This window comes from Halyomorpha halys, unplaced genomic scaffold, assembly GCF_000696795.3.
Source record: "Halyomorpha halys isolate HHAL.00 unplaced genomic scaffold, Hhal_1.1 Scaffold30.1, whole genome shotgun sequence".
NCBI lineage: Eukaryota > Metazoa > Arthropoda > Insecta > Hemiptera > Pentatomidae > Halyomorpha > Halyomorpha halys.
The window spans coordinates 1,207,660-1,221,692 of NW_027110126.1; the positions used below are offsets into that span (position 1 = coordinate 1,207,660).

The window sequence follows — 14,033 nt, forward strand, 5'->3', positions numbered from 1 at the left end:
ATCTATAGTAAAATAAAACATACTGACTGTTGCTATATTCAGTAAATGGACATTGGTAAAAGGGAGAAATAAAAAAGAAAAAGTGATGTATTACAAAAATATTTATCAATGCGGAAATTAATAGTGAAATATAAAGTCATTTTAATGTTTTTTTGTTTTTTTTAAAGTAGAAGGAAAGATGTGGGAGAGCCTACTGCATAAGGGTAAACAAATCCCTAGCAGAGCTGAGGGAGTGGCTTCTTTTCACCTAATAACAGGATATGATCTGCACCAAAAACACCTCCATTGAATTGGTATCATAGATTCACCGAACTGTCCTCTATGCAACATGGGAAACATGGATGGATACCGTCTTTTAAAGTGTAGGTTACTCCTATTGGTCTGGAAGATATTCAGCAGGACGCAGACCAACTAAGAGGAAAAGTAAAATTGAATTGGACTGCAAGAGGGAAAATAGCGTAATAGCTTACTTCCTGTGGCGTAGGACAAAAAAAAAAAAAAAAATATATATATATAATTATTTTCACTAATAAGTGTGTGGAAAATTAATTTATCACAACTATGTTAAATTACCCTTGTAGTAAAAATCATTTAAAATATAATCTATAAATAAATAATTTGGAGCCAAACTGATGGGGTAAATAGTCGAGGAGTAGGTTGAGCATTGCTTTAAGTCAGATCTAGGTCATTTGAGTTTTGATAGAGGGTATTGGAGGTAGTATCGATATGGAAGCTTCAAGTTCACTAAGCCTTTATTTACACATAAATACTTACCCAATGCCACCTCCCAAAGTGGTTTTGGGTCTTCAGGAGAAATAAATTTTATAACTGATATATACCCATGAGGGCCTTTTTGTACTCCATTTTCTATCTTGATGTAATTATTACTCCTCCAAAGCTAAAATAATAAATATTATCATGAATAATAATAAAATATTAATAATAACTAACAACTAAAAAAATTCCTGAATTATTATTATACATTTAATACATTACATTTTATATTTGATACAATAATATGATTATTATTTGACTGCTTCTAAAAAATATTAATTATTAACTATTACAAGCAAGCATAATTCAATTGTTGTGAATTATACTGATATTATTAAAAAATTTCTGATAACTTTTTTCGAATTAAAATCTTTCATTTATTTATTTATTTATTTTTTTTAAGTCTATTATAACAATCCTAAAATGTACATAAATTGAAAAAATAATGTACACCTGAGTTAATAAATTTATTAAACCTGGGTCACAATAATCAAATAAAAATATAGTAACTTACTCTAGCAATAGAGGCTGTACTGGCAGGGAGCGGGGGTAACAATAACCTTGGAGTATGTACTTCTGGCTCTGGTGGTTCAGGGCAAACAGATAATTTCCGTCGCTTTGCTTTGTGACTTAATTTTGGAGTTTTGTCTGATTCAATTTTTTCCTTTTCTTTCCTTGTTTCTACTTTTTCTACCATACTGACAAGTCCAGTGAAACCTCCACTTTCTGTAACACTTGGACTGATAACAAAATATTAATTATAATTTGTCTTAAAAAAAAAAATTAATCTATTTAAAATTTAAATAGAAGCAAAGAATATTAAATACATATATTGAGATGTAAAATAAGTACGTATGGTTTTCAATATTTCAATTTAATCCTCTCTGTGTTTATAAAATCATGTTTACTTGGTTAATAATGTTTACATATTATAAAAAAGGATTAGTTAAGGTGCTTTTGTGCATCGATTTCAACTGAGATTCCTTAACTTTAAATGGTATTTTGCTTGCTCAAAATGGAAGATAAAAAAAATTCATTTTCGTCATTAAATGATTTTTTATTTCCGAAAAGGGAAGTCCTCTGCACTGAAGATTAACAAAATTTGTGGTGTGTAAGGCGATGATGCCTTAGGAGAAAGCACAGTCTGTAAGTCGTTTGCTTGGTTCAGAACCAGAAATTTTGACTTGAAGACGCAAAGCGCTCAGGTCGTCCTTCAACTGTTGATGATGACCAAATTCAAACATTGGTCACAGACAACCTTCACTCTTCGACAAGGGATGCAAGTGTCTCAAATCATTTGGGGACTGCGGGATATGCTTCTCGAAGTGATAATGAGTTCCTCACAACTTGACAGAAAAGAATTTATTGGACCACATATCCATTACTGTTTCCCTCCTGAAACGCTATGTTAATGATCCATTTTAAAAGAGGTTGATAACTGGGTCCTGTACAATAATATTGTGAGGAAAAAGTCCTGGGGAAAACGAAGTGGCCCGCCATAATTTCAAAAGCATGGGTTGCATAACCAAAAAAAGGTTATGCTGTGAATTTGGTGGGATTGGAAAGGTGTCCTTTATTTTGAGCTCCACCCGCCCATCCAGACCATTAATTCTGCAGTATACTGTGCCCAGTTGGAACAATTAAAGGCAGCGGTTGAGCAAAAGCGTCCAGGATTGGCTAAACGCAAAAGCATAGTTTTTCATCATGATAACGCCCATCCCTCACGTGTCTTTGCAGACCCGACAGAAATTATTGGAGTTTGGTTGGGATGTTATCCCCTACCCACCCTATTCACCAGACCTTGCTCTAACAAATTTTCACTTATTTCGAACACTTTAAACATTTTAATTCGCTCGAGGACTGCAAAATGCACATAGAGGAGTTCATTGCACAAAAATCTGAGAAGTTCTGGGAGGACAGAATTAAAAAATTACTGGAAAAATGGCAACATGCAATAGATCAAAATGGGTTGTATATAACTGATTAAAAATATTTATAAGAATCTGAAGTTTTTATTGAAATCACCATTAAAAAAATGCTAAAAACTTATTTTACAACCCAATAGTTCATTTTAAACAAATATTGGGTATTTTATTAGTAATAACCCAATATGATATTACTAAAAAATTAAGAATTGAGGCCTGAAAGATTTGGGCTTATCTTATTTTAAAAAATTTACATGGTAATAGATTAATTTTGACCTCAATAGACTCCTTAGAGGCTTGCCATTTTCACACTCTATGAAATGTCAGTTGTGTAGGAATCCCATCAGGCCTGTCCTAATCTATGTTTAGGAGTCCTGGAGTCTCATATTTTAAGAAGAAAGTCCTTCAGGCAAAATTTGGACCTGAGAGGAATGGGAAAAATTGGAGGAAAACAAATGCGGAGCTTTATGGACTCTATGGGGAGGTAGATGTGATGAGGGGCATAAAGTTATGCAAACCACATCACAGGAATGCTAACAGAGGAGGTCTTTAAGAAGTCACTAAACAGGAGCAGAGGAAGAGGCAGACTGTAATACAGATGGAAAGATTCAGTAGCTAGGAACACCTCTGCCTCTGCCATAGTAATTGGTGAGAGATGGTGAAGGATAGATTGACCTGGTGAAAAGACATTAAGGAGGTCAAGGAACACACTGGTCTGTAGTGTTATAGAGTAGCAGCAGACTGAATGTCGATCTTCCAACTACAGCTAGAAAAGGTGGACAACCTTAGGGAAAATCTATCTACTTTGCCTTGGTCAGAGTACTAAAATAAAAAAAAAATTACGTATTTAAATTTCACTACCCCACAGCTGGATAATCCTGCTCAGATGATAAACCTTAATGTTTGATGAGCTAAATTTATAAAAAAGGATATTGTTTTCACTAAACACTCACATGAATACCAAATGTTCTTAAAAACTAATATAAAGATTAACTAAAATGATAATTAATTTAAAAAGTAATAATAAAAACAAAAGATTCATGAATGACTATTAAAAAAAATCTTTTGGAAAAATAGAATAATAATGATGGGTAGAGTTGAACACAATAGGCCTAAAAACCCGCACTATACGGAAGAAAAAAAATTGTCAAAGTTATTGTTGATATATCTTACCTACAAAGATTGGTGTTAGGTGTGTTTGATTTATTTGAAGTAATGCTTGAGATTTGACTGCTCGTTGTCGGAGTTGATTTTGCAGGAGTTACATTCGGAGGAACGACTACATCATCTCTTCTTTCAACAATAATACGTGACTTCTGGCACGATGAAAATGATGGCATTGTATCAGAACCAAAGGGGGCTATTTCCTCACTGAAAATAAAAAAAAAAATTTAAATGCCAAAGGCTACAAAAAAAATGACTATGTTACCTAAATGACACACTCACTTATAATCAATTTACACACATTTGAACCCTTACTCTATTCCTTCAGGGAAAAAATAAATAAATACAGAAACTTAGACAGACAGATATTTAAGGCAAGTGCACCAGTTATTGACAGGCCAATCTTAGTTCTTTAATAATAAGAATTTGCTATCTCCTTATGGTTAAAAACTTGGCAGAAATAAGACTTGGATTAATTTTCATGTACCAACACTCATTTTTCATCTTGAGGAGGTGAGTTTTGTTTTTATGGATCATATGCTGATTTCTGTTTTCCTGAGCATTTTTTAATATTTTTTACAAAAAATAGAGGAAATTTAGAAATAGGCCATATTAGGGTAAAAGGTGGGGTGATATTTTTATAATTTGTAAATATGGGTACGAATATATAAAAAACACAAATTCTAACAAATCCAACTTAGAACTTTTGACAAACAAAAAACCTCTAAATTTTGGCATTTTTTCCTTTCTCTCTCATTCTATTTTGCCAATAACTCCAAAATGGTACCTTATAGCAAAAAAGTTGTGGTATAATAAATTAGAAAGTATTAAATTTTGTTTTGAATGAGTACCATAGCACAATGATTCGGTTAGTTGGTTTGGTCAGTCATAAATAGTCATCCTCCTACAGCCTGCCCTAAGGGAAAGAACAGGCTGTTATGCACTTGCTATTTTCCAAGCATATGGCTGAGTTGTAGCCTCTACATAATTTCTTAACATAAAACTTGTTGCTTCTCGAACCCATTCACCAGCCATGATGAGATTGCTTTATTGCAATGGAGTATAGTTTAGATCAGTGGTTGGTAGAGGTGCCAGTGGCCTGGAGATCACCAAGCATATTTAAAAATTAGGTTATTTATAAGTGTGTTCTGAGATAAATATATATCAGCCTGTTAAAATCCTTTAGCTAGCAATAAAATACCAGGAAAGTTAAACAATAATTCCTCATAAAATATTTGCATCAGAACCTCCTGCGGCCCACTTCTGTTGGAACCAAAAATAGTTCCAAAATTTAGAGGTTTGTTGGCAGCCATAAAGTTCTCCTGAATTAGGATTTGCTAGTGTTTTTGTTTTTTACATACTTATATCCAAGAAAAATGAATAAAACTACTATCCCCCCTTTTGCATCTTATAAACCTTTATTTAACTGAACTATGAGCGTATCTTGAGAAACTAACAATCAAATTTTTATATCTATATTTCACTGCAATCAAAATATAATACACTCGCAGAGCACAAAATTTGATGATAAACAATTTTATTCCATTAGAGCAATATTGGTTGACCATGTGCAATTGATTGTACAAAGATAGTCCGGATGATGATTAAGAAAGGTATAAAAATTGAAGAAAAATTAGTAACCAACGTTTTGTCCCACTCTGGGGCTTCATGAGAACAAGATACAAACGCTGTAAGATATGATAATAAAAGAGAAATAATATGTTATAGCTAATATAGATGCTCACCTCAATCTTAGAAGATGAAAAGTGAGGATTTAAGACATCAAAGGTGCTGGTGGGGTCAGTGTTAGAATGGGGAACTTAACGGAAATAAGAAGCCTAAATGAAATTTGTGCATGGCAAGAAAAAAAAATGCATAAGATAACAATAAGGTAATATAAATGTAACAGAATATATAAACTGTAAAACAAAAATTAGAAAATATAAAGAGTAAAATAACTAAATAAGAATATAAATATGAAATATATCAAAAGATAAAACAATAAACTAACAGATAGATCATACATTGGAGATAGACAATACAATTAAAAAGAAAAGTATGGAGTATAAAGTATAAATAAAAATAATAAGAGATAATGAAGACGACAAGTATTCAGATATGGGGTAAGACTGGAAGGAAAGGACTGGAGAAAGATAAGATAATAAAAACTATTCTAACCCTTCTCCGTCTCTTTCTTTATTTTATTTTCTTACATATTTCTACCCATTTCTTTTTTTTTTATTATTATTTTATTTTATCATCACATCTTACAATGTTCTTATCTTGTTCTCTTCTAGCCCTGATGAAATCCTGCCAAATGGAGCGAAACACTGATTACTAATAAATAGTTTACCTGCTATTTTTGTACCTTCCTTGACTGCCACCCAGATCATATTCCTACAATGTTATTCAATTGGTTTTTAAATTAGAACACCCATTTGCCACGGTATATTACTCAAAGAACATATTCGAAGCAGAATTTAATGTTCTGTAATTCATGTACTAGATAGTTTTTGTTTTTTTGTTAGGAAACACTATTTTGGAATTATAAATTAACAGTTGAAAAAAGTCCACCAATTTTCTCAGTATCTAAAAATATATCTCAACATAATTAATAATCTATGGGAGATATGAAAAAATGTCAAGATGATTGATTTTGATAAGTCTACCAAGTTTGAAGACTTCCAGTGACCATTAAGAGTCAAAAATAATTGAAATATGAACAAAACTTTTGTTCAATAAGTTTTTTTTTTATAAGTAATATGAGTTATCATGAATGACTCCTGTTTGAACATAAAACATTGTAATTGATAAACATTTTCACATTATAAAAGTTTCATTTTGTCAATTAACAGCTGATATGTCAATAAACTATAGTTTTAATGTAGTAAAATTTAACCAAGAAATGACTTCAAGTAATATTTAAGAGCTTTTAAAGTCAATTTGGTAGCATTTTTGTAATTCTTTAAAAATAAATTTGGATTTTATGAATTTTTAGTTAATCAATAATTGAGACATTTACATCAGTAACAGGATTTTCCATGTTGCCATGGAATATTAGCAAAATGTTTAACGCTATTAAATCAAAACTTTAACTTGCTCATTGAATATCTTAAAAGGTTTACCACAAAAAACCTCAAGATGTTTGACTAAATTGTTTAAATCTTGTGTATTTACTATGAACAATGGAGAAACTTTTGTACAAAATGCATAAATAAATAAAATCACTTAGTTGATACCGATACAATCTTCCCTCCATTGAATTCCATGGATAGAGTCACCATTGGTACCATTAGGTCTGATACCTTCCAATCTGCATCTTATTTATCCCCTTATTATGCTCAACAACTTATTACTTACAACAGTCATTGTTCACGCCAAGTTCAATAATTAATTTGTAAATAGTCTTAGTACTTATTGTAATTATATTTTTATCATTTTCTTTAGAAGTTTATTTTAATTTTAGAAGAAATAGATGTATCTATGTTTTGTATTATAATATTTAAATCTAGGAATAATGGTCAGTGGAGATTATTTGGTTGGCATTGCCAAACAACAGGTCAACAATCTAAGGCTTTAAAGCAGCTATCTAGTGGCCATTAGTTGTTCATCTGACTTTTTTATCCAGACCCTGTCTGCGTGAATCAAGTGGTCTTTAGACATTTCATTTTGTTGGTAAGTAATGGTAATATAGCCATTACATCCGATGAGTGCCATTGTGGTATTTAATTTAATTAAGGTTGGACAATTGCATATGTCAGTGAATCAGTATAGATGTGGGCTCACCAACTAATGACCACTTTTGAAAGTTGTTCATAAAAGCTGAGTCTACAACTTCGTAACAATAGTCCTGCTGTTTTGTCAAGAAATATCTCCTCTGAGCTATCGTTGTAGCAGAATTCAGTATATTATAGTTATTAATTTTGTTTATTTCTTTTTATTATTCAACTTACTCTTTGAATTTGATCTTATCTTTAAAGGCCACTTTTATGTTAATTTCTATTATTTATGTTTTATTTTGATTATATGTTTATGTTTTTATTGTTAACTTTGCCCAAGTAAATGTTCATATCCCAGCCTTTTTTTTTTTTTTTTGTTTTGTGAAGCTCCCTTCAAAAAGACTATGTTGATGTGAGGTGGCTTTAACAATCATATTTACTGGGGGTAGATCACGTAATTTTGCAAAATGTAACTGTTTCCTGTTGTCTCGGGGATTGGGATTCCCTGTTGTCTAGACAATGCTTTAGTTTTGAAAACATTAAAGAACAGTTTTCCCAAAAACACGAATGCATGATGTTTTAATTTCGCTAATTTACAAAAAAAGTTCAATCAGCTTTTCTATAAGCCTCTTAAAGAGAAAGAACAGCATACTATGGAAGTATTGAAACACTTTATACAAAAAGTTCATAATTTAAAACTAATTAAATTTATATGAATATTGTTAACTAATAAGATTTATAATTCATAATCTTCACTTAGTCAAAACAAAGCATTTTGTAATAATAACTCATAATGAACCTCTTGGGAAGGTTTGTAATATTTATTTATGCCTAGCATCTCCCTCCAATCCAAATGGATCAACAGGATTTACTTTTAATTAAATGATGAATTTTTCAGATAAATAAAGATTATAAGTTGAATGATATACATTTAATGAGAAAATTAAAATAAAATACAAACTTGTTTTCATGAGAAAGAGGAATGAAAATAGGAGTAATCCTTCTTCGCCCATCTGAAGTACGGGTTTCTATTTGCTTCGTTGTTTGGGGCCTACTGGTTATGGTAGGAGTTAAACCATTAGAAACAGTGTTTGTAGTTAATGGACTTTTCTCTTTTGCTGCAGGAAGAACAGAGAGAAATGATGGATTTTCAACAACGTTTAAGGCATTACCACCTTCAAGGATATCACTTTTCCCATAAAGCCTTTCTAGAACAGAATCCTAAAAATAACAACAACTCATTAATGATTAATAAATAACAAATATTTTTTCTTACAAATAATATTTGTAATAGTTTTGTCTTGGGAAACTGATATTAGCCTTTGATATAATATTGGGCATTTATAGATTCCCTATGACAGGAACATGTTGTCTACATTGAATGATAAAATTAATTAATTCATTGATTGTTGATTTTTTAATTTAATTTTCCCTGAACTAAAAACATAAAAGAAATAAAAAAAAGTGGCAAATGAAACCTGTTTTGACATAGTTAGATGGCAGAAGACAAGATGTGAAATAAAACAAAATTCTATAAATATGTCCCCAATAGAACTAAACGACTAGAGGCTAGCCAATGTATTAATGCCTTAAAAGTGAATGCATCTCATGTAACTAGTTTAGTATAAACAAAATTATTCACAATAATTTCAATTTTATGAAACAGAATATTGTTTCATTAATCTAACAATACTTTTTGGTTTAGACTTTTATTTATGTGAGTAAATTAAATGTTTAGTTTTTTAAATGAGAAAGGTTAAGCGGGGACTTATTTATTTATACATTATATATTTATTTATAACTACATATAAAACTATAAATTGAAAATTCAAACATCTATTTTTGTATGAATGGTTAATACATGTCGATGGAACTATTGAACGTGATATTATAAAATCTTAAAGTTAAAACGTTAATAAATGTTCATATTAAATCAAAGAACCAGTAAAAATTGTTAATTCGAACATTTTATGGAAGATAAAATTATGGAAAATACCTTCTCAGACTCTGACAAGGGTCTTCCGATTTCTGCAGTTGTAAACTCAATATAGGCTGTAGTACCATCGCCAGAACACGCCATTAGCCTAGTCCCCGAAGGACCCCACGCCAGGTCCAAAACAGGAGAAGTGAAGAGATCTTGAATCACAACTAACGGGCGTGACAATGAGCACATCCATACTGAAATACCCCGATCTCGGGATCCAAGTGCACATGTACTTGACTGGGCCAATTTACCCTTTCTGCTCTCTTTTTCAGTAAGCTTTCGGCTGTACCTCTGAAAAAGCAAAACAAAACAAACTATTAAAATAAAATATTGTTATAAAAAGTGTTACACAAGAATTTCATAAAACTAAATAAGTAACCTTTTGAATAGAAATAATAAATTAAATGTTATGTTGAACTTAGGTAGTAAATATATCTAGTTGGTCTTGACAGGCACAAATAAAGTCTGATAGTAAGATTAAACCCAGGTGATAACATTGCAATAACTTTTTTTTTTTTTATAAAACTAATTCACTAGTTTAAAAAGAAAATGTAATAGCTAATGATTCTTTAATAAAATAAGCAGCATATGCTGATATTAAATAAATTTCTATACAAAATAAACTTCCGATTATCAGTAAAATTGATGCAGATGAAAAAATTTCTAAGATAATCCATTTATAAACATAAACAGGTTGTAGATTCAATTATTTCATTATGTGACAATAATCAATTATCTGAACACATTATTTCATCACAAACATGTAATTAAGATATAGTAAGTACAAGTATAAATTCTCTGAAATGAATATATGATCCTTGCTGCTATGAAAATATCAGTCACTTGTTTTTGTTTTGTGGTTAGAAAAACTTTCTTTTAATCTGTGACTAAACCAATTTGTCAATCTGTGATGTCTCATTGGCTTGTGCTGAATAAACATAACATATTCCAGAGGCATTTCATGACATATTTGCTGTTCTACAGTAGATTTGTCTTGATCTTCTCTTGATTAATTCAGTGCGTCTTACTTAGTTGATAATTCGCTCATCATATTTGCTGTTCTGCAATAGATTTTTCTTGATCTTCTCTTGACTAGTTCAGTGCGTCTTGCTTAGTTGATAATTCGCTCATCAGGCAAGGTCTCAAAGCCAGGCTCATTAGCACCAATAATGTTCTAACATCAATATTCTATCCAATTCAGCTTCTTCTTGGTGTTTGCCATATTCTGAGTCTAACATATTTATATTAACCATAGTTTTCTCGAAGATAATGAATGCTTTTATTGATCATCAAGCAACTAAAATTTTATTAATACCATCAAAGGTCACAAAATATTTCCCAAAAGCACAAATGTTGTATCTCTCACAGATAATTTTCTTTAGGAAGCAAGACCTGTAATTTTTCTTCGTCGTCAATATTACACACTGAGACTTGGGCTGAATAAGAGCAGTAACATATATGGCTGAAAACATAAAATGATTTATTGATCAGCTGATTTTATAACTTCTAAAAGGCGAAAGGTACCAGTATCAATGAGCAACACAGTTTTTAATGGAAATTTTTTGAGTTGAGATATTCTCAAAAATGATGGATAAAGTTCTTTTCACAACAATTTTAAAAAATGGTTTTATTCACCAAGCTCTTGTTTGGTTGTAATAATGTAGGTTTATTTTTCATTCTGGTAAATTTTAAATCAAGTTTATTTTTTATTTTTTTTTTTACTTTTTAACAGCTAATTCTAGCTTGTAATGACAAAATATATTGTCACAACTGAAAATGGTCTTTCTTTGGTAGACTTGCGTCCAACTGCCATAAGTTCAAACTCAAAAGTGAGAGAACAAGTCAGTAAACTTATATAATTAAATTCTGACTCATCCACATTATGAATTTGTTTAAGTTAGAAACCATTATCAGTAATAAATTCCTAGAACTTAGCCTAAAAATCATCAGCAGCTTATTTTAAACTCGTTAAGCCATCCTGTGGAAGTAGCAAACTTTCCTAGTAAAAAAGGGGGTCCAAAATTGACCCTCTCCATGTCTTCAAGTGGAAAATTGATTTAAAGGGTCCATGGCAGCAGTTGAAAATAGATACTTCAGTAAAGATAAATAGTAGAATGATAACCACAGTGATTAATTTTGGAACTCAAGTGAGGAAAATAGTCAGATGAAAAGAAAGGATTTTTAAAAATTTATTTTGATATTTTAAAAAATTAAATGTATTGAACTTAAGATTAATTAAACACCTTCAGCTTATTTTTTTAACTTTTGAATAGAGCCAAAAATAAATTATCTGTTGTGATAATTTACAATTAAAAGGACTTCAAATGCAGAACGATAAGAAAAAACACGGATTTAAATTTTGATTTTTACTTAATTGTGCTTATTGTTGTTTCAGATCAAAAAAGTTCTAGTTATATTTATTAAATAAAATCACAGCTTACAACACAAGTAACAGCTTTCCTATGGCCAACAATATCACGATTACAAGACCAACCATCTCGATCAATAATTTTTGCTGTAGGGCCACTTCCATTCATTGCGTGAGCCGTAACTAGATATTGTCCATCAGGAGACCAACTTAACCTCAGCACCATAGTTGTACCAGAACACTAGACAAATTAAATATGTTAACTACTACTTGAAATATTACCAAGTAAAATGGTGGCATTTTAAAAATAAAAATCAAACAAAATTATTTTTCAAACAAGTGTAAGTATAATAAAAATATATCACCTGCTCGAATGGTTTTGAAATAACAGCCTCTTCAGACCAATCAACTGTCCTCCATATCCTGACAGTCTTATCATCAGACTGAGATCCAAGATATTTACCTACAGGATCCCAGCTCACTCCCTTTACAAGTCCTGTATGGCCTTTGAGGACAGCAACGATTTCTGTAATAATTAAATTGATTATAAAAAAGTATTCAGTCTTGGTGGAATCTGAGCTAATTCTTTTATACACTTATTTCTAAAATCGACAGGTATTTCTGAATTCACGACAAAAATACCATGAAAAGTGGGAGTTGATAATAGTTATATTAGGTTAAAAAGTCATTAACTCTTCTTAACAACATTGATTTTAAAAAGAGAGTATACCATCTGAGACCTATATGCTAATTTTACAGGTAGATATTTTCTCTGTTTACACGGAACTCTATAAATATAACAGCAGCAATGAGAATTGTATTTTGTAGTTCACAGTGAACCAATGCAGTAAAATCTTATGCAAGAGAAACTGATGAAAAATTTTCTTTAGACAAAATCATATAAATTTTTCCAGAATTTCTAGCATACAAAACAAATACAGTGTTTCTTGATACACCAAGGCGATGGTAAACAATTAATATATGTGGAAATGAATAAGAAGGATTGGTTTATATTTAGGAGTAGCTAAATGTATGGTAAAACCTTAACTATTGGTTAAGGAATTAATTCTGATTTCAAGATAAATCAAATAACCATATTTACTTAACTAAGCGTTAAGGCTAATCAATGTTGTGACAACAAAAATTTTGTTATTTGGTGATTAACTTACCAAGTATAGAAGCCTGTTAATCACTGACTTCTTAATTTATAAGAATATCATTTAAATTTCTTAGTCCATAATAATATGAATAGTGGAAATGATTCAAAAACCATCATCTAATAAAGTAAACGATAAGATCTGATATCACTGATATCGATAAGATAAGGAAACATTTAAATAAATACAATAATAACCTGGGAAATTTTCTGGACGCCATATTATAATTGTATTATCTACAGAACAGGTTGCAAGGTATAGGTCATGAGGTGACCAAGCCATATCCAGAATATCACCCTGATGAGCTCTGAGGGTGTGTGCACATCGCCAACCTTCTACATTAACCTTTCCTTTAGATCCAAACACTGAATTAGAACCTGTAATATACCACAACAGAGTACTAAGTATTATTTAGAACTGATTTCTGCAAGTATTTAAAGGTAACATTACCATGAAAAAAGTTATTTTATTTTATACATACATGTATGTATATATAGTTGACTGTAAAAATTTAAATATAAGAAGATGGTCAGGATTGCGGTAAAAAAAAAGAACAAATAGTTTATAACTATTAGTTTATTATAATGGGCTTAATCAGGGCTGTTCTAAGCGAAAGGTTGATTTATATTTTATTATATAAGGATATGATTTATAATTTAGTTGATATTTATTTTATTTTATTCTTTGTTTGCACTATTTAAAATTAATAGACCTTTGTATTTTTCAAATATATATTTTCATCCTTTTGTTGGATAATTGATTCATCCTATTTGTAACTTTATATCAACAAAAATGAAGTTTTTTTTTGTATTATGTAAAAAAGCAATATTGAGGTAATTTATCTATTGAGGTCATGGAGGCTCAGTGTGTTGGAACAGGATCTCAACATACTCAACTCAGAATTAGTGCTGGTTCAATTTTGGCCAAGAATGATTCTCTTTA

General features: G+C 30.6%; 1 protein-coding gene across 1 annotated transcript in view; it reads right to left on the reverse strand.

The window, feature by feature from the left end:
• Hira (histone cell cycle regulator-like protein) overlaps window positions 1-14,033 on the reverse strand; it is a gene marked incomplete in the record, with an annotated part of 33,590 nt that overhangs the window by 12,899 nt on the left and 6,658 nt on the right. The window contains 8 exon segments of the mRNA XM_067048201.1: window positions 775-898; window positions 1,289-1,514; window positions 3,873-4,070; window positions 8,544-8,803; window positions 9,579-9,857; window positions 12,008-12,175; window positions 12,300-12,460; window positions 13,289-13,468. Coding sequence (XP_066904302.1) covers window positions 775-898; window positions 1,289-1,514; window positions 3,873-4,070; window positions 8,544-8,803; window positions 9,579-9,857; window positions 12,008-12,175; window positions 12,300-12,460; window positions 13,289-13,468 — 1,596 coding nt within the window.